The sequence below is a fragment of the Camelus dromedarius genome, chromosome 13 (assembly GCF_036321535.1).
Source record: "Camelus dromedarius isolate mCamDro1 chromosome 13, mCamDro1.pat, whole genome shotgun sequence".
NCBI lineage: Eukaryota > Metazoa > Chordata > Mammalia > Artiodactyla > Camelidae > Camelus > Camelus dromedarius.
Window position 1 is genome coordinate 63,661,458 of NC_087448.1, and position 21,334 is coordinate 63,682,791.

At 33.7% G+C, this 21,334-nt stretch overlaps 1 protein-coding gene across 6 annotated transcripts in view; it reads left to right on the forward strand.

Moving 5' to 3' along the window:
• N4BP2L2 (NEDD4 binding protein 2 like 2) overlaps nucleotides 1-21,334 on the forward strand; it is a 67,594-nt gene that overhangs the window by 37,457 nt on the left and 8,803 nt on the right. For 5 of the 6 annotated variants that reach the window (XM_031465852.2, XM_010994080.3, XM_064493217.1 and 2 more), the window contains one exon: nucleotides 17,809-19,565. In XM_031465852.2, the coding sequence (XP_031321712.2) occupies nucleotides 17,809-19,565 (1,757 nt within the window). Of the gene's footprint in view, nucleotides 1-1,067; nucleotides 1,107-17,808; nucleotides 19,566-21,334 lie in introns of those variants that run through there. The other variant, XR_010383653.1, reaches the window with a different exon arrangement.

Here is a 21,334-nt window from a genome sequence, read left to right on the forward strand (position 1 = left end):
ATAGCCTGAAAACATTTGAGGAAACAAAAACAGTATAAAGTATGGATAGAAGAACTCAAAAAGCTTAACTACGTGGGGTTGTTTGAAAGAGGCAGCGAATATCTCCCATACATTTGAAGTCATTTAACATGTAAGTATTGCAATGGTAACTTATTTACAGTGACAAAACATGGAAAGCAGAAATTGACATACACATTTGTTAAAAACATCTAGGGACATCAACCATTTTTCAGTGAATGGAGTTATTGATGTCTGTCAAATAGCTAAAATTGTGTGTAGTTTTTGTTATTAGAAAATTAGGGCTACGGAAATGCACACATTTTGGTGCTTTCTGTCACTGCTTTTTGCGTAAATGGTGGACTTAAATCCACAATTTCGAGTATGTGAAATTTTAAATTTGTACTTAAAAGACCAGTTTGGGAAATGTATTGTTCTTGGAGGGCATGATAATTTTTTAAAATCTTACGTTTGAAAAGATTTTAAAATGTAGTTACTGTATTCGTTTTAACAACAACTGTGACTTTTAAGTGTGTCAAACATGTTAAGAACTTGGAAGTTGTAACAAATCAGGGCTATCTTAATAGTGCCTACTACTAATGGGATTTACTAAACAGGTGTAAGTTTGCGGTTTGAAGGGGTATTAATATCTTTTTCAAGCATAGTATAGTAATGAATCCTCATTTTAATCATTTTTATTTCTGATAAGAAAACAGATGTTGAGTCTAAAGATAATTGTAGGAAACATGTAGGAAAAATAATTTCTGAAAATTTACCTTGGTGTTTTGGAATGTTTAAGGTAGTGTCTTTTGAAAGTGCTAAATCCTAAGGCAGTAGGGGTGTTGTGCATAGGAGATCGTGCATGGATGTCACAAATCTCATTTCAGGCTTAGGACAAGATGTAAAATTAAACAAGCTTCAAAAATATTTTTCTATTTCTATAGTTTTCAGAAAGTAACTTATTTTTAGTATTTAACATTGCTTTTCAAGTTGTCAGAGGACTTTTGGGGGGATATGTGAAAAGACTTTTTTTTACAAAGCAGTATTTTTCTTTTTTCATATATGTAAAGTCCATAATGATTGTCCATCTCAATTAGGAAGAACTTCTGGTAAGTTAACACTTTTTGCAGTCTTTTGTTGTTATTGTTACGAATGTTTGGATTTTTGTTAGTTTTACTCTCTCCCTATTGCTTATTGGCTTAGCTACTTTGTAGCCTGAAATTTCTTTGATATGGTAATTCATCAGACTACTAGAACTTATTCTACATATACAGAAATTGCTTCTCCTTTTGTATTTGGTCTGTGCTTAAGATAACGAGCAGGGTTAGGTTATAATAGTTATGTTGAACTCTATAAATTCCTATAACTCATCATCATGTAAACAGTATTACATAGTATTTAAGAATGCAAACTTTAAATGCCAGAGACCTCTACTACCTACTAGACATTTAGGGAGAATACTTAAATCTCAGTGTCTTCTACTTGTAAATTGGGGGTGTTAATAGCATCTACCTCAGAGGGTTGTTATGAAGATTAAATAAGGTAATACATGTAAAACATGTACAGTAAGCACAATGAAGAATATTGATATGATTTATAATTAATAACTGAGTGAGAAGAGTCATTTGAGACCCAAAGAATTAAAAAAAAAAAAAAGCAGCACCTTTACCCTTTTCCCTGCAAAATCCTGGACCTATGAATTTTCTCTGTCTGGGTTTGTTTTGCATTTTCGGGTGTGAGCCACTGTCTTAAGGATATATGCTTCTCCTCAACCACGAAATCATTAATATGTCTCAGGTGAGGCTACTGGAGAAAGTGTTTTCCTGCTCTAAGCAGGGTGAAAAATGAGGATTTACTCCAATTACAAAATTAAATATTGCATTTCCCACATATTTGTGTAAGTCACCAAGTAAGCTCAGAGAAAACCAACAGCTTCCACTCTTAACCTAGTAGTAAAATTATTCATTCAACAGCACCTCTAAGTCACAGGCACTGTTCTAGGTACTGGGGGAGCAGCTGGGAGCACAATGGACAAAACTTCACAAGAAGTCAAAGAAGACAAGTCAATCATGGTGTGCTAGAAGGTGATAAGTGCTAGTGGAAAAAGCAAGAGAAAGAGAATAGGCAGTGTTTCGCTGGGGTAAGAGTTCATGTGTTGGGGGTTGGGACGGAGGCAGTGATTGCAATTTTAAACACAGGTAGGGATAGCTCTTACTTGAGAAGTAATATTTAAGTACCTTAGTTTTATTAATTTTGGTTTAATCAGTTATTAAGGGAATTTTTGACCAACATAAAATCCAAGCCTAAATTTTTTGGTGTTTATTATATGACCACATAACAATATATTTAGCCATTCATTTTTCTTAGTGACTAGTGGGTATCTGTGAAGTAATACTATTAGTGTAAATTGTTATTTCTTACCAGTGAAAATGAACTGCAAGTACTTTTTAAAAAGAGTTAGAGTTGCCCAAATCTTGGCAATTCAATTAGATTTGTAATAGGAGAAATGTAACTGATACAATTGATAGGACTCGAGTTAATGTGGAAGAATGTTGAACTCATTTACCTTGTTCATTGTGGATTTATGCACAGAGAGTGTAATCTTGTAAAGGGGAAATAAAAAGGCTTTTCTGTATTTGAAGCAATCTATTGCACTAATGAGAATTTACTTGAGAAGGTGTTAGAGATTTGAAAATTAACTACTTCTCTTGGGAAATTTAACTTTCAGGAAAATGATGATTTTCATTTAATATGCCCTAAAAAATATACTGCTTTATCTCTTTATACATTTTTAAAAATTTGACTACAGATGGACATAATGAAATCAATATATTTAAGAATAAACTAGATTTTAATTTTGAGGCCTTTCAGTTATTGACAATAATAAAATTTAAAGCATTATTATCTCAGTGAAATCTTGAGAGCTCACATGATAGAAATAGGAAAATTGATTCAATGTGCTATACTATAGTTTGAATTGGAATTCTTGTTCATGACTAATGAAGATGTAGAGAGTAAAATGGGTGTTAACAGTAATTGTTGAGTCTTACTAGCTAGAACTGAATTTGCACACAAGCTTTGTGGGTGTGTGTGCGTGCGAGGGGTGAAGTTTACGTTCATTAAACAAAGTTTATATTCATTAAATCCATAAGTGGATTTGTTATTCTAGAGTGAAGGTTTAATATTGAGAAAACTTTAAACACATTTATATGTATTTTTTCTTTGCTTCACCTAATTTATTTACTGAAGAAAGTCTTTCTCTACTTAATCTATTACAAAAGTAGTACACCATAAATGTAGGAATTCTGGACACACAGAAAATCACAAAGAAATCAACACCCTTAGTTCACCACCATTAATAGTTTGCATATTCCCTGTATTTTAGAACCTGTATATGTACATATTTTAAAACATATAAGTATACAGATACATCATGGCTTTATTATAGTTGTGAGGTTTATAATTTTGACAGTTATATAGCATAATGGTTGAGAGCATAAACTTTGGATTCAGAGAGACTTGAGTTTAAGTCTTAACTCCACATACATTTAATTATGTGAACTGGGAAAGTTTCTAAGCCTCAGTTTATTTATCTGTTAAATGGAGTAGATGTTGATGGTAGAACTTTCTTCACAAGTTGTTCATAGAAAGGATTAAATGAGATTTTATATGTATAACATAACAAATATCTGCCCCCATAGCAAGTGTATAGGAAATATGGGCCATTATATTGCTGCTTTATATTTTAGTTTTTTCACTTCAGTATGTTGTGAGCATTTTTACAAGCCCAATCTTTTTTTTCCTGAATGATATTTCCTACTGTATTAACTCAAATATATTATCTGAATATTTTATCTTTTACTTTTAAAATTTTAATTAAAATAATGACTTACATTAATTTTAGTTGTAACAATAATTACTGATTGCATATGAAAAAGGTTTATGTTCAAACACATTTTTTGTCATTGCAGGTGGGTACATAATTCAGACATTTTCTTGAATTCCAATTTCTCTACATCATCACCATGCTTGTTATTGTTCCTCTGTGGTTTTTGATTTGCATTTCCTTGATGTCCAGTGAGATTGAGCATCTTCTCATGTGCTTATTGGTCATTTGTATATCTTCTTTGGAGAAAGGTCTGTTCTGATCCTATGCCCATTTTTAAGTTTGAGTTTGTATTACTGTGTTGTAAGAGTTCTTTATGTATTGTGTGTACAAATTTCTTATCAGATACATAATTTGGAAATATTTTCTCCCATTCTGTGCATTGTCTTTTCACTTTCTGGATGATATCCTTTGATGTGTAAAAGTTGTTAATTTTAATGAAGCCCTATTTATCTATTTTTTATATGGCTGCTTGTGATTTTGGTTTTCTCTAAAAAATTCACTTCCTGATTGAAGGTGATGATGATTTGCACCTATATTTTCTAACTGGATTTTTATAGTTTAGCTCTTATATTTAGGTCTTTGATCTACTTTGAGTTAAATTTTGTATATGGTGTAAGGTAAGGTCCAGCCTGATTCTTTTACACTAAAGATATCCAATTATCCACCACTTGTTCTGATAAAAAAAAATTGATTATAAATATAAGGGTTTATTTCTGTACTCTCCATTCTGTTCCATTGATCTCTGTGTTTATCTTTAAGCCAATACCACACAGCCTTGATTACTATAGCTTTATAGCAAGTTTTGAAATTAGGAAGTATGAGTCCTCCAGTTCTGTTCTTTTTGGAGATTGTTATGGCTGTTGTGGGTCCCTGGAATTTCCATACTGATTTAGGATCAGTCTGCCAACTTCTGCAAAAAGGAAGATGAGATTTTGATAGAGATTGTATGGAATCTGTAGATCAGTTTGGGGGATGTTGCTATCTTAACAATACTGTATTTTCTGATCCATGAACATGGGATGCATTTCCGTTTGTTTAGTCTTCTTTAATTTCTTTCAACAATGTTTTGTGGTCTTCAGAGTACAAGCCATATATGAAAAACCCACAGCAAATGTCATACTCAGTGTTGAAAGGCTGAAAGTACTTCCTCTAAGATCAGGAGAAGAGAAATATAATCACTTTCACCACCTGTATTCAATATAGTATTGGAAGTTCTGGCCAGAACAATTAGCCAAGAAAAAGTCTTTTATACAAATAGTGCTGAGAACTCTAGATATCCACATGCAGGAGAATGAAGTTGGACACTTACCAAACACCATAAACAAAAATTAACTCAAATGGACCAAAGACCTAAATGTAAGATCTGAAAATGTAGAACTCTTAGAAAAAAACACAGGGCAAAACCTTTACAACATTGTGATTAGCAATGATTACATAGATATAACACCAAAAGCACAGGCAGCAACAACAAAAATAGACAAATTGGACTTTATGAAAATGAAAACATTTTGTGCATCAAAAGACAATATGAACTTAAGTAAAAAGGCAAAGAATAGTACAAAATACTTTCAAATCACGTATCTGACAAGGGATTAATATCTAGAATATATATAGAATTCCTAGAACTCAACAACAAAGAAATACACAACTTGATTTAAAAAATGAACAAAGGACTTGAATACATATTTCTCCAGAGAAGATATACAAATGGCCAATAAGTATGTGAAAAATGCTCAATATCACTAATCACCAGGAAATACAAAACTATGAGATACCACTTCACAGCCTATTGTTGAGGTAGTTTTCTATTCCTAGTTGAGTGTTTTTGTCATGAAAGATTGTTAAGTTTTGTCAGATGCTTTTTCTGCATCAATTAAGATGATCATGTGGATTTTTGCCCTTTGTTCTATTAATATGATGCATTACATTGATCAGTTTTTTTTTTTTAAATGTTGAACCATCCTTGCATTCCAGGCATAAATCTCACTTAATTGTGGTGTATAATTCTTTTAATATGTTGCTGAGTTTGGTTGAGGATGTTCACTTCAATGTTCATAAGAGAACAGTTTTCTTGTGTCTTTGGTGTTACTGTCAGCATAATGCTGGCCTCATAGACAAGTTACAAAGTGTTCCCTCCTCTTCAGTTTTTCTGGAAACTTTGGGGTTTACTGGTATTAGTTCTTGTTTAAATTTATTATAAAATTCACCAATGAAGCCATTATGTCTAGGGCTTTTCTTGGTCAAGAGGTTTTTGATGACTGATTCAATCTCCTTTTTAGTTACAGGTCTGTTTAAATTTTCTATTTCTTTGTGAGTCAGCTTTTGTGTTTCTAGGAATTTTCGCATTTTATCTAGGTTATGCAGTGCACTTCCTGGTGGTCTAGTGGTTAGGATCTGGTGCTCTCATCTAGGTTGTCCAATCTGTTAGCTTACAGTTTTTTATAGTACTCTCTTATAATTGTTATTATTTCTGTATAATTGGTAGTAATGTCCCCATTTTCATTTCTGATTTTAGTAATTTGCATCTTTTCTCTTTTTTGTCTTAGTCCATGTAGCTAAAGATTTATCAATCTTGTTAATCTTTTCAAAGATCTTTTGATATTATTAATTTTCTCTATTTTTCTATTCTCTATTTTGTTTATCTTGGATCTAATCTTTATTATTTCCTTCCTCCTGCTAGCTGTAGGTACAGCTTGTTCTTTTTCTAGTTCCTTAAGTTGTCAAGTTAAGTTGTCAATTTGAAATTTTTCTGGTTTTTCAAAGTAAGCTTTTATAGCTTTAAATTTTCCCCTCCATACTATTTTCACTTTATCCCATACATTTTGGTATATTGTGTTTTTGGTTTTTTTCATCTTAAGTATTTTCTAATTTCCCTTGTGGTTTCTTTTTTATCCATCAGTTGTTTAAGAGTGTGTTTAATTTTCACAAATTTGTAAATTAAATTTACCCCTTTTATTAGTTTCTGATTTATTCCCATTGTGGTGGGAGAAGATAATTTGCATGGTATCTATCATTTAAAATTTATTGAGACTTAGTTTGTGACCTAACACAAATTTGTGTTAATTTATTTCTTAACTTGTGGTCCCTCATGGAAAATGTCCCATGTGTGTTTGAGAAGAAGGTGTGTGCTGTTACTGTTGAGTACAATATTTTGTATATATCTGTTAAATCTGTTTGGCTCATTGTTCTGTTTAAGCCCATTGTTTCCTTACTTACCATCTGTCAGGTTATTCTATTCATTACTGAGAGTGGGGGTAATGAAGTCTCCAAGAATTATAGAACTGTCTATTTCTCCTTTCAATTCTTCAATTCAGTATTTGTTTCATATGCTTTGATAGACTGGTGCATATTTATAATTATGTCCTTTTATTACATTGAACTTTTTATTAATGTATAATGTCCTTCCTTTTCTCTTGTGACTTTTTAAAATTTAACATCTATTTTGTCTGATACTAGTATAGGCACCCCTGCTCTCATTTGGTTACTATTTACATAGAATATCTTTTTACATATTTTCATTTTCTGTATAGTATAGGCAATACAGTTGGGTCATATGTCTTTCCCATTCTAACAATATCTGTCTTTTGATTAGAGAGTTGAATCCATTTACATTTAAAATAATTACTGATAGGGACTTCTGTCATTTTGCTATTTGTTTTTTATATGCCTTATAACTTTTGTCTCTCACTTTCTGCATTACTGTCTTCTTTTTTGTTTAGTTGACTTTTTAGTGAAATGTTTAAGTTCTTTTCTCATTTCCTTTTGTATATGTTCTATAGCTATTTTCTTTGATATTTTCATGGGAATTACATTTACCCTCAAAAGTTGTAACAGTCCAGTTTGAAATTATACCAGCTTAACTTCAATAACATACAAGAACTCTGTTTCTTTGTATCTCTGTATATCTGGTCATTGATGTCTCAAAATGATATCTCTGTACATTATGTGCCCCAAAACATGAACAAATAATTGTTTTAAATGCATTAGTTTCTTAGATAGAAAACAAAAAGTAGAGTTACACACCATTATGACAGTAATACTAGCTTTTAAAATCACTCACATTTTTACCTTTATTGAGATCCTTATTTCTTCCTATAGCCTCAAATTATTGTCCAGTATCCTTTCATTTCACCTTCCTGTACTCCCTTGAGCATTTCTCATAGGGCAGGTATAGTGGTAACATACTCCCTCAGCTTTTGTTTATCTGGGAATGTCTTAATTTCTCCTAATGTTTGAAGGATAGTTTTACCTAATATAGGGTTCTTGGTTGACAGTTTTTTCCTTTTAGCACTTTGAATATTTGAGACCTTCTGGCCTATTAAATTTCTGATGAGAAATCTGCTTATAATCTTATTGAGGGTCACTTGAACAAGACAAGTTGCTTCTCTTTTGCTCCTTTCCAGAGTCTCTGTTTTTTTGGCTTTTGAAAGTTTGATTGTATCGTGTCTTTGTGTGGGTCTCTGAGTTCATTGAGCTTCTCGGATGTTTATATTTGTGTCTTTAATCAAATTTGGGAAGTTTTCTGCCATTATGTCTTCAGATATTTTCTCTGCCCTTTCCTTCCTCTTCTTGTGGGACTCCCACAATGTGAATGTTGATCGGCTTGATGGTGTCCCAGAAATCCCGTAGGCTCTGCTTGCTTTTCTTCAGTCTTTTTTTCCCCCAATCTTTTTTCTGTTTCTTAGACTTGATAATTTCCATTTTCCTATCTTCAAGTTTGGCCACTCTTTTTTTTCTGTCTGTTCAAATCTACCTTTGAATCCTCTAGTGAATTTTTTATTCCAGTTTTTCATTCCATACTTTTCAGCTTCAGAATTTCTTGTAGGTTTTAGGTCTCTTTATTGATATTTCCATTTTGTTCATACCTCATTTTTTGGGCATTTTCCACATTGTACTTTAATTCTTTTTAAATTCTTTTAACATCTTTAAGACAGTTGTTTTAAAGACTGCCTAGAAGGTTTGCCATCAGTTCTTTTTAAGGGACAATTTCTGTTGATTTTTTTCCTTTTGAATTGACCATACTTTCCCATTTCTTTGTATGCCTTCTGATTTTTTGTTGAAAACTGGATATTTGAATCTAATAATGTAGTAATTCTGGAAATCAGAATTTCCCCCTTCATCAGATTTTGCTACTTTTTGTTATTGTTTTGACTTTGGTTTTATGGGTTTTTTTATTGTTATAGTCTCTCTTTTTGCCAAGCATCAATCAAATGTGTAAATTTAAGATCTTCTCAGGTCTTTTCTGAGCCTACACTTTCTCCTGGACATAAGAAAATGAGGGAGAGAAAGAAAGGGTGTTGGGCCTTTAAATGTCCTGCAAGTCACTTCAGCCAGAGGGAGAGTGACTTGCAACAATAGGGGCACATACAACAACAATGGCCAACATCCTCTTTGTCTGCACTTCTGTGCTAAAATCAGCAATTAGTGATCAGAGCACAAATCTCCTAAATTTGGAGGGCAGGGTCCTTTTTGCTCACCTTGGTTTCTGCAAACTGTGTGCAAGCTGCTTCTGAAACACATGCACAGCTACTTGCCATGGGGCTGGGGGTGGTTATGTGTGGGTAGCTAGTACTGGGCTAAGAGCTGATATTGACTAAAATTAACCACAGTTTACTATCCAGGAGTTTCCCCCTGCAAGTTACAAGCCTTCACTAGACTCTAAAATTTCAAACTATTTACTTCAGATTGATATTGCCAGTGCAATAGTTATCTAGCTGGGGAGACAGGTTCCTGTTGCTTCTTACTCTGCCATCTTCCCAGAATCTACTTCTATTATGGTGTCTTTTGATACATTAAAATTCTTAATTTTAATGTAAACAAGTTTATCAATCTTTTCCATTAATGTCTTTTTATACCATAGCAACAGAAAGTATACAATAGCTAGAAATAAATCACATAGACACATATGTATTTCTTAGAATACATTTTCTTACTGAGTGTTGCTGGTATATGCAATTGACTTGTGTTTCCTATATGTCTTGTATATTTTTTATTCACTTTTTTAACTGCCTTCTTTTGTGTTAGGTAGATAATTTCTGGTGTACCATTTTGATTTCCTTCTCATTTCTTTTACTATGTATTTTAAAGTTATTTTCTTAGTGATTTCCCAGGGGTTACATTTAACATCTTAATTTGTAACAATTTAGTTGAATTAATACCAATTTAGTGGGGAGGGTATAGCTTAGTGGTAGAGTGCATGCCCAGCAGGCATGAGGTCCTGAGTTCAATCCCCAGTATTTCCATTTAAAAACAAACAAACAAACAAACAAACTTAGTTATCACCCCTCAAAGAAAAACCCAACAACAAGAATTTTTTTAAAAAAAGAATTAAAAAAAAAAAAAAGCTGGAGGTTCACCTTGCACTTGAGCCATCCTCTAAAAGAAATAACTTAGTTTCAATTACATAGAAAAGCTTTTCTACTATGTAACTCAGTCTTCCCCTCTTATGTTGTTACTGTCACAGATTACATCTTTTTATATTGTGTGACCATCAACATAGATTTATAATTTTTTGTGTAGTTTTTTTAATAATGTAAGGGGGAAAAGGAATTATAACCAAAAATATATTTTGACTTTTGTATTTTCCTACATAGTTACCTTTACTGTTGTTCTTTTTAACATTGTATGAATTTTAGTTACCATCTAGTGTCCTTTCATTTCAGCCTGAAGGAATCCCTTTAGCATTTTTGGTAGCGCATGTCCTCCAGTGGTGAACTATTTTATTTTTTGTTTATTAGAGAATGTCTCAATTTCTCCTTCACTTTTACTGGATATAGAGTTCATGGTTGATAGACTTTTTCTTTCAGTGCTCTGAATATGTCATTCCACTGCCTCCTGGCCTTCATGGTTTCTGATGAGAAATCAGCTGTAAATCTCGCTAGTGTACCTTTGTATGTGTTAAGTCACTTCTCTTTCACTGCTTTCAAAGTTCTTTCCTTTTGTCTTCTGACAATGTGTCTCAGTGTGGATTTCTTTGATTTTATCCTGCCTGAAGTTTGTTCACATTCTTGAATGTATAGATAAATATCTTCCATCAAATTTGGGACATTTTCAGCTATTATTTCTTCAAGTATTCTCTCTGCCCCTTTCTATCTTCCCCTTCTAAGATTCCCATTATATATATATGTTGGTATGCTTGAAGGGCTCCCACAGGTCTCTGGGCTTTCTTCATTTTTCTTCAGTCTTTTTTCTTTATGACAGCCTACATAATCCCAGTTGACCTGTCTTCAAGTTCACCAAGTCATTTTGCTGCCTGTTTAAGTCTGATGTTGCACTTTTCTAGTGAATTTTTTATTTCAGTTGTATTCTTCAACTCTAATTTCTATTTGGTTCTCTTTGGGAATCGTTTCCCATTTCCATCTCTTTATTGATATTCACTGTTTGGTGAGACATTGGTCTTATGGTTTTGTTTTGTTTAAATTTTTGTCCATGGTTTCTTTTAGCTTTTTGAGCATATGAAAAATAGTTGATATAGTTTGTCTAGTAAGTCTAGTGTCTGAGCATTCTCAGAGATAGCTTCTCTTAATTACTTTTTTTCCTGTATATGGGCCATAAGTTTTTATTTCTTTGCATGCTAATAATTTTTAAAAATTTTTTAATTGAAGTATAGTCAGTTTGCTATGTTGTGTCAATTTCTGCTGTACAGCAGAATGCTTCAGTCATACATAAATATACATATATTTGTTTTCATATTTTTCACCATAAACTACTACAAGATATCAAATATAGTTCCTGAGCTATACAGCATAAACTTGTTTATCTGTTTTATATATACCAGTCAGTATTTGCAAATCTCAAACTCCCAATTTATCCCTTCCTAACCAGTAACCTTCCCTCCAGTAACCATAAATTTGTTTTCTATGTCTGTGAGTCTGTTTCCATTTTATAAATAAATTCGTCTTTTTTTTTTCTTTTTTAGATTCCAGATATGAGTGATATCATATGGCATTTTTCTTTCTCTTTCTGGCTTACTTCACTTAGTGACATTCTCCAGGGCCATCCATGTTCCTGTGAATGACATTATTTTATTATTTTCTATGGATGAGTAGTATTCCATTTTATAAATATACCACAACTTCTTTACCCGGTCATCTGTCAGTGGACATTTAGGTTGCTTGCATGTCTTGGCTATTGTATATAGTGCTGCTATGAACATTGGAGTATATGTATCTTTTTAAATTAGAGTTCCCTCTGGATATATGCCCAAGAGTGGGATTGTTGGATCATATGGTAGGGCTATTTCTAGTTTTTTGAGAAATCTCCATACTGTTTTCCATAATGGCTGCCCCAAACTACATTCCCACCAGCAGTATAGGAGGGTTCCCTTTTCTCCACATCCTTTCCAGTATTTATCATTTGTGGACTTTTGAATGATGGCTATTCTGGCTGGTGTGAGTTGATACCTCATTGTAGTTTTGATTTGCATTTCTCTGATAATTAGCAATATTAAGCATTTTTTCATATAATCAGATTTTTTTTAACTTGAATTGTATGTGCTGTTTATATGTGTGTCTATTAACCCCTTATGAGTCAGAACACTTGCAAATATCTTCTCCCATTTAGTACGCTATCTTTTGGTTTTGTTGATGATTTCCTTTTCCTTGCAAAAGCTTTTTAAGTTTAATTAGATCCCATTTGTTTATTTTTGCTTTTATTTTCTTTGTTTTATGAGACAGATTTAAAAAAAATATCGCTACAATTTATGTCAAAGAGTGTTCTGCATGTTTTCCTCTAGGAGTCTTATATTTTCTGGCCTTTAATTTAAATCTTTAATCCGTTTTTAGTTTTTTTTAAAATATGGTGTTAGAGAATGTTCTAATTTCATTCTTTTACATGTAGCTGTCCAGTTTTCCTAGCACCACTTACTGAAGAGACTGTCTTTTCTCCATTTTATATTCTTGCCTCCTTTGCTGTAGATTAATTGACTATAATGAACGGGTTTAAGGAATTTCTAGTTTCCATTGATATAAATTGAAGGGAAAACCCAAAGAAATCTTCAAAGCAATAGGAGTGCAAAATTATACATTTTTATGATTTTAACCAAAACTTATGGTTATCTTGCCCACACCTAATTTGATAACAATTGTTTAGTACTTTATCTTTATTGAGTCACTGACTTCAATTTAATTTTTTTATAGAAGCTTTCTTTCTTGTACTTGTATCCCACTGATTGACATGTTTTGTCATACTACATAATTATAGTACAATTATGATTAATATAATCAGACTTGGGCATAAGCTCATCTGACTCATTGTAAATATGCAGCCCTAAGTAATGGGAGTGGAAAGGTGTGGTTATACTAGAGAACAACCATCTAGATGGAAGCATTTGGTATGTCATTGGCATTAGTCATATTGTACAGAGGCAGTGGAGAGAATTAATCCATGATTGATTGGTAGAAGTTATTTAAGAGCATCTGTATTAATAATCACCTTTACAACTCTGCAAGGAGGTAATATCTCCATTTAAGAAGGGAGACCTGATTTGCCCAGGATCCCACTTTTAGCTTATTACTGAGCCAAACCTAGGACCTAGGTCTGGATTATTCCAACCACAGTCATTTCATAAATCTGTGAGACCTCTCTTTTTAATGTATGTGTTTTAATTAAGTTTTATTCATTTATGTTCATGCTTCATGGTTTAGTATATAGGCCTCTTCAAAAAGAAATATTGTTTCTGGCTCTCTTAATTATTTTGTTCATGAAGATTATTAGGTAATAACCACATACTGTTTTCTCCATAGTAGTCAGTTTTTGCTTTATCTGGATGTTCTCTCACCTTTGTGTTCAGGTCACAGTTCACTTGGTCAGGTTAGCTTGTCTCTGAACAAATACTCTCTTTCTAATTCTTAAGAAGTACACTCCATCCCTACCCAGGAGCTTAGATTCTAATCCATTATTTAGAAAGCAAAATCTCATTAATCAGAGATGTGTTACCATTTGTTCTTTTCTTATTTCTTCCTTTCTTCTCTAAAACTACAGCCCATGCCTCCAACTCTCCTGATTTCTTCTCCACAACTAACTTATATTTAGTGATGCTTCTTTTCTTTTAATGGTACCATTCATTCCTAAATGAATCAGCACAAGTGAGACACAGGTTTGATGAGCCTTTCACGTTTTATAAGTAGATCAATACATCTACTGATTAGCCCCATCCATTGCGTATACATTCTCACAGAAGTTAGTACCACCGCTGCCACCACCACTTCTCTTACTTCCCAGGTGCTTCACAAGTCCCTGTTACCAGTTTCTGTTTTCTTTCCAAAAGGCCTAGTCCAAGTACTGGAACAAGTATGGTTGCTGTATAGAGCTTCAGTGGTGCAGAAGTAGTATAAGTCTGACACACTTCCTTGTCAAGTCAATCTTCTGATTTTCATACTTCTTGGTGTTATGTTGTATTTTTTTAAACATTTTTATTGAGTTATAGTCATTTTATAATGTTGTGTCAAATTCCAGTGTAGAGCACAATTTTTCACTTATACATGAACATATATATATTCATTGTCACATTACTTTTTCGCTGTGAGCTACCACAAGATCTTGTATATATTTCCCTGTGATATACAGTATAAACTTGTTTATCTATTCTACATTTTGAAATCCCAGTCTGTCCCTTCCTACCCCCCGCCCCCTTGGCAACTACAAGTTTGTATTCTATGTCTATGAGTCTGTTTCTTTTTTGTATTTATGTTTTTTGTTTTTGTTTTTGTTTTAGATCCCACATTTGAACGATCTCATATGGTATTTTTCTTTCTGTTTCTGGCTTACTTCACTTAGAATGACATTCTCCAGGAACATCCATGTTGCTGCAAATGGCATTATGTTGTCAATGTTTATGGCTGAATAGTATTCCATTGTATAAATATACCACATCTTCTTTATCCAGTCATCTGTTGATGGACACTTGTTTCCATGTTTTGGCTATTGCAAATAATGCTGCTATTAACATGGGGTACAGATATCTTTTTGAGGTAGTGTTTTTATTTCCTTTGGATATATTCGCAGAAGTGGAATTGCTGAATCATATGGTAGTTCTGTTTTTAATTTTTTGAGGAACCTGCATTCTGTTTTCTATTGTGGCTGGGAGAATTCTTCAACTTCTCTTTATTTCAGTTGCCTTTTTGAGATGGGGGTAAAACTAGCATTTGCCTTACCACATGTGGTTATTGTGAACACTTGGTAAGTTAGTATATTGTAGAGCAATAGTTAGTGTGCATTAGTAGTTGTATTTTTTTAAGCCAATTTTCAAAGTAGCATTGTGGACTTTAGAATTCCTGGTGGCATAGGGAGCTATAAACATTTTTCTGATGATATCTAGTACCCCATTTCCATAGATTAGGGCTTTTACCTTGTGCAGTAGAGAGCTGTTTAAAGGGACATTGGCTGTATACATCTATCAAAATTCATCAAATTGTACATTTGAAATATGTGTAGTTTACTGTACAGGAACCATACCACAATAAAGGTGTTAAAAAGAGGGGAGAGGGGACCAACTGATACATGTTAAATGCATTCAGCTCCACAGAGTCACCAGTCCTGGAGTGAGTTTTAAGTCTTCAGTATTTTATATTTAGTCCAATAAATAAAGCAACAACAAACTCGACCCATTATTTTCCTCCTTTCCCTGAAACAGAATGGTTCATGTTTGGGTGAAGACAGTGGAGTTTGGTTTTAGGATGACAGACAAGTCTGCAGTGTGAATTTCCTAACAGTGATGGCACGTTAGATTTCAACTAGACCTTTCATCAGAATCAGAACTGACTGTGAAAAGAGTCACTACAGAGTTGGCATTCTTTACTCCATATCCTTTTTTAAAAAATATATTTTTATTGAAGTATAGTCAGTTTTGGCATTCTTTACTCCATATCCTTTTTTAAAAAATATATTTTTATTGAAGTATAGTCAGTTTATAATGTTGTGTCAATTTCTGGTGTATAGCACAATACTTCAGTCATATAGGGACATACATATATTCATTTTCATATTCTTTTTAACCATAAGTTACTATAAGATATTTCCCTGTGCTATATAGTATAAACTTCTTGTTTCTCCTTATCATTTTTATAGAAGCCACATCTTAATTGCTTCTCAGTAATTTACTGTTCCTTAATGGTTTTTTTTCTTTTTCAAAAAATTCAAATTTATTTTTAATTGAAGTATGGTTGATTTACAACCTTAATGTTCTTTCTAAACCAACATCCAAGAAGATATGTAAACAAGGGCAACAGCAATTAAATGACGAAGAACAAGACCTTCAGGACTCCTACCTATTGAAAGTAGCCTAGCAGCATGGGATGGAATAAACCAGGCCAGAGGCTAGGGTAGTTTTAATAATCTCTGTTTCTGTGTTTGTTTGCTTGTTTAATTGTTTTCCTATTTCTCTATCCTGGTTTTGTTTTTCCCTCAGCTGTATCTATTGTCCTTCCCCCACTGTATTTTACTGTTTCCATCTGTATCTTGTGAAAGAAAATATAACTAAACCTTTAGATTCTAAATTAGAAAATGTCCTAAATCCTTTTTCTCTCGGGATCAAAGATTGCCTTCAATCAAGGGGCACTGTGTACTTTTCCTGTGCTTGATGAAAACACGATTGCTTTTTTGTATGGGATGAGTCTTCACTGTAGAACAGTCTCCGGCATTGCAGGATGGTTAACATCCCTGGCCTCAGTACCAAGTGCCAGCCATTGAGACCACCAGAAATGCCTTCACACATTTCCAAACACCCTATAAGGTAGTGGTGGAGCCTCTGGTTTAGAACCACTGCTAGCTAGGCAGTTGGAAGCGTTATCACCTCAATACTGGCCTTGGCTCCTCATCATCAACTGTTCTTTATAATTTGATGGGGCAACTTAATTGCCAAAAGTTTTTTTTTTAATTGAAGTGTAGTTAATTTACAATATTGTGTTAGTTTCTGGTGTATAACAAAGTGATTCAGTTCTCTCTCTTTCTCCCTCCCCCACCCCGTGTGTGTGTGTGTGTGTGTGTGTATGTATGTGTGTGTGTATATATATATATATGTATATTCTTTTTCAGATTCTTTTCCATTATGGTTTATTACAAAATATTGAATATAGTTCCCTGTGCTATACAGTAGGACTTGGTTGTTTGTTTATTTTATATATAGTACTGTGTATCTGCTAATCCCAAACTCCTAATTTGTCCCTCCCATTTCTTTCCCTTTTGGTAAACATAAGTATGGTTTCTATGTCTGTGAGTCTGTTTCTGCTTTGTAAATAAGTTCCTTTGTATCACATTTTAGATTCCACATATAAACAATATCATATTGGGGGGAGCATATAGCTCAAGTGGTAGAGCACATGCTTAGCATACACAGGGTGGTGGGTTCAATCCCCAGTACCTCCTCTAAAAATAAATATTAAAACCTAATTATCGCCCCCATTTTTTAATTTAAAAAAAAGTATCATATAATATTTGTCTTTCTCTGTCTAACTTCACTTAGTATGATCATCTCTAGGTCCATCCATTTTGCTGCAACTGTTAATTGCCAAAATTTTTACGTCTAGAGAAGTCCTAGCTATTTGAGCCACTAAAACTGTGCCATTTAGACTATACCTGTCACTTTTCACTTTTCAAAATTCAAAATGTTAGGAAAACCAAGATGTTTATTGGTAGGTTTTCTATACATAAATAAAAAATTTTACATATATATAAATACTGGGTTTTCATAAAGTTACTGGTTTATGAAATAAGTATGTGAAAATGAGTTGTAACTTTCTCAAAGTGTACTCATTTTAGAGAAATAAAGTATATCTCTTTTAAAAAGTGATTTTAAAATATAGTACAAAGTACACACACACTCTCGTACTAACAATCTGTAAACCTAAAACTGAGTATAATGTTTTAGTTTGTTGATGTTATACAAGTAATTAAGTTATGAATTTCTTAATTCTTTTATATTTCAGAGAAAGGGATTTGAAGAAAACTGGGCACAGACTCAACAAAACCAAACAGAAAAGAAACAGAAGAAGAAATAAAAAGAAGAGCGGTCATGGTAAAATCATGGATGAAAACTCATTTGAAACCTTAAGTTATCTTACATCAGAAGATCAGGACCCATCTCAGAGTGAAGAGGAAGACTTAGAAGAGACCAAAAGAGAAGCAGGATGTTCCTTCACTGGAGGTCTGAGACGTGACGTAGGACATTTCAGAAATGGCCAGAAAGATGAAAGACAGGAAAACATAAATTCTGAAAACACTTTGCCAAATGTTATGTCTGTAGTTGAGTTGGACGATACAGCAAAGAATTACCTCCCTAAGAAAGCTGATGACTTGTTTCTAAGTTTGTCGTTGATGCCCAATGAAAGCTCTGTTTCCTGTCCAACAGTGACTCAAAATCTTTCCTGTGAAGCAAGTGATGACTGCTCTGGCACAAAGGTAGAAAAGCATACTGGAAATAGAGAGATCATGGCATCAGATGTCCAGGACCAATTTGTTGAAACCCCACACTCACTTATGCAGAAGAGAGAGGTGGTAGATAAGAGTCTTCTGAATGAAACAATTCTGTGTGATCAACATGGATCTCGAACTTCAGATAAAGTTTTACCAAAGGAACAGGGAGTAAATACAACTGGAAACAATTACTGGGCTTTTTTCTCAAATGATTTATCTGATGAAGAATTACAACTGGGCTCTGAAAGACAACCCTATTGTGGTAGCTGGCCTGAGGGACCTCATAAGTTTATATGTGAGCAGAGACCAAAGAAAGATAGATGGCGAAAGGTAGCCTGTCCTGACAGCAAGGGGCAATTGATTAAATTGATCTCCACTTCTGAAGGAGCATCAGGACCAGGAAGCAGTCCAGAAACATTGATAGCAGAGAAGCAATTGATAGAAAATGAAGATTTGTCACCTCCAACTGAGAATATAGATCCTGTCATAGAAACAGAGACAAACATCTTTAGAAGCTGCTTCTTTAAGCTGGATATCATGAAGAGTGCCTTTCACTCCACAAATAAAAAAAGGAGGCAGAAGAGGATTTTCAGTTTGGCACCGAACTTTAACTTACTGGGACAGATACATATCAGTGTAAAAGAAAGGGGGCAGTACGGCTTGTTAACAGAAAGCCATGGATTAAAAATTACTTTGAAAGAAGAAAATGATAGAATTTCAGAAATAAATAATGAAGAAGAGAATAAGAAAAAACTTACGACCTTCAATCATCATCCATCATGGTTTTACTTTGATATTGTCAAAGATACTCCTCTAAATGTTGGTAGACAATTTTATTCTCATTACCTGCCATTTACCAGACTAAGGCACTCAGTATATTTTTACAAAAACCCCATTACTTCTCTTATGCCCCAATATACATCTAGCTTTTGGAAGATACCTTTTACAAGCAAGAAACCATTATTGACTTTCAGCTCTAAGACAAGAGTAGGTGATAAACTAAATGATGTAAGGCTTACTTCAGAAATTTTAAGTAGCCACCCTGATACGTTGTACTCTTTTAGTGTCACTTCTGATGTTCACTATTTAACTGAAAGTTTTGGTAAAAAGCTGAAGATGTGGGAAGAACCTAAGTCATTACAGTTCTTACAAACTGAGGATAACCAAGATTTAACAAGCCCTGACTGCTTTGATTCCCTTGAGCTACCACTATCACAAAGGTTTGCCTTTCAACTAGTAAAGCTTTTTGGATCTCCTGGAGTTCCAGTGGGTAAATTGTGTTTATTTGCTACAAATAAAAAGTCTGATTTAACGTATGTTCATAATTTTTGAGGTGTTTCTACCTCGTGTTAGTGATTTCATGCAGTTAATTGATCTTGTGATGCTTTTCAGTGGATGGGAGGACTCAGCAAATGGTACTTGATGAAGTCATGCCTCCCAGCCCCCGCCTCCACAACCAGCAGTCTGAAATGTCTTTGGGCACATTGAATATGTGGACTCACAGTTTAAATAGTGGGACGAATGAAGAATGAGACAGGCAGTGGTTATGTAACAAATAGAGATGGACTGCTTTTGTAAGAAAAAATCTTTCTGCTTTCTACATTTTCCTTATTTGGCACATGGCTCTTAGGAAGGAATCTGACTGGCTGACTTGAAAGCTTCTTTGGGGCTCTTAAGATTGTTGTTTTTGGAAGTGAAAAATCCACCTGTGAATTTAAAAAGTGAAAAAATTTAAAAAATAATTCTAAGTAAAATTCTAAGTAAATTTCTTCTAAATAATATGCCTATTTAAGATGCTAAATATCTTAAAGAGGAAGTGGAACACATATCCCAGCCTTTCCTTATCTGTAAGTCAATTGCATGTATTGATGATTTCATGCAATTGCATTGTGTCTCCTACCTTGGGGACAGAAGCTCTAAGAGCCAAGAAGTAAAGCTCTAGTCCCTACATCCTGTATCTTCCTGATTTATGTATATATTTTTCTGTAACTACCAGGGACCCTAGGCTTCTCTAACAGCTTCTCTTCCAGAGTTTTTTTTACTTTGTTCCTAAACTTCTTCTGTTATGGGCAAATTTGGTCCACTTAGCTCTGACCCAAGATTGGCTAAGTCTCAGGGTCAGGGGAGTCACAGCTATCAACCTGCTATGTCATCATGTTTATCATTTTTGTAAACTTTGTGAATAATCACATCTTAACTGTTTGCTGCAATTTTCCATCCTTCTACGTGCAATGAAGAAACATACCAATTAAAAAAAATTAAAATGGACTTGCTTTGAAGAATTTAACAAGATAATGGAAGTCATTTTAGGACAGGGTTCTTTGTCCAAAATCCATATTCTGAAGTTGTAGGAAACTTTTTGTGTCATTTTATGCCATTTTGCTAGGGAGAAAGTCCATAGATTTTATCAGCTTCTCAGGGATGTCCATGACCCCAAAATACTAACAACCACTGCCTTACATCAGCACTAGAAAGCATGAAGTCACTAGTGGGAAAGGATTCTAAACCTCCTCCCTTGAATGCCCAACACCATAATAATCAACAATAATAGTCCAGCATCCATTAATTAGGCTTTAGAAAGCGTTTTAGAGGAAATAGACCTCATTCATCAAATAGTTTACCTTCTAAGTAGGGAGACAAGACTAACACAAAAAATTATTGCACATGAAAAATATAAATGACAATCATGAATATTTTATGAATGAGGTTAGCCATGCTAAAGGAATTGTTGAAAATATAGGGTTATATAGTTTTATGTGGGATGGCTCCAAATGGAAATGAATTATAACCAGTGCTTATATAAATGTGGCTTAAAAGAAAAAGAGGGAAAGAATTTCACATTTGGAAGTAGTGTGTGCTTAAAAAAGGAGAGGAGAAAACTAAGTGGAGGCTGTAAACCAATTTGGCTAGATTGGACAAGAGAAGCTCTGGTAAATCTATGGCCTTGTAAATAAGACAGGGAACTTGAATGAATTCTAGTTATAGAAACTTTGCAAACACAGTGAGGTGATAAAGTAGAGTCATACATAGACCTGAAGA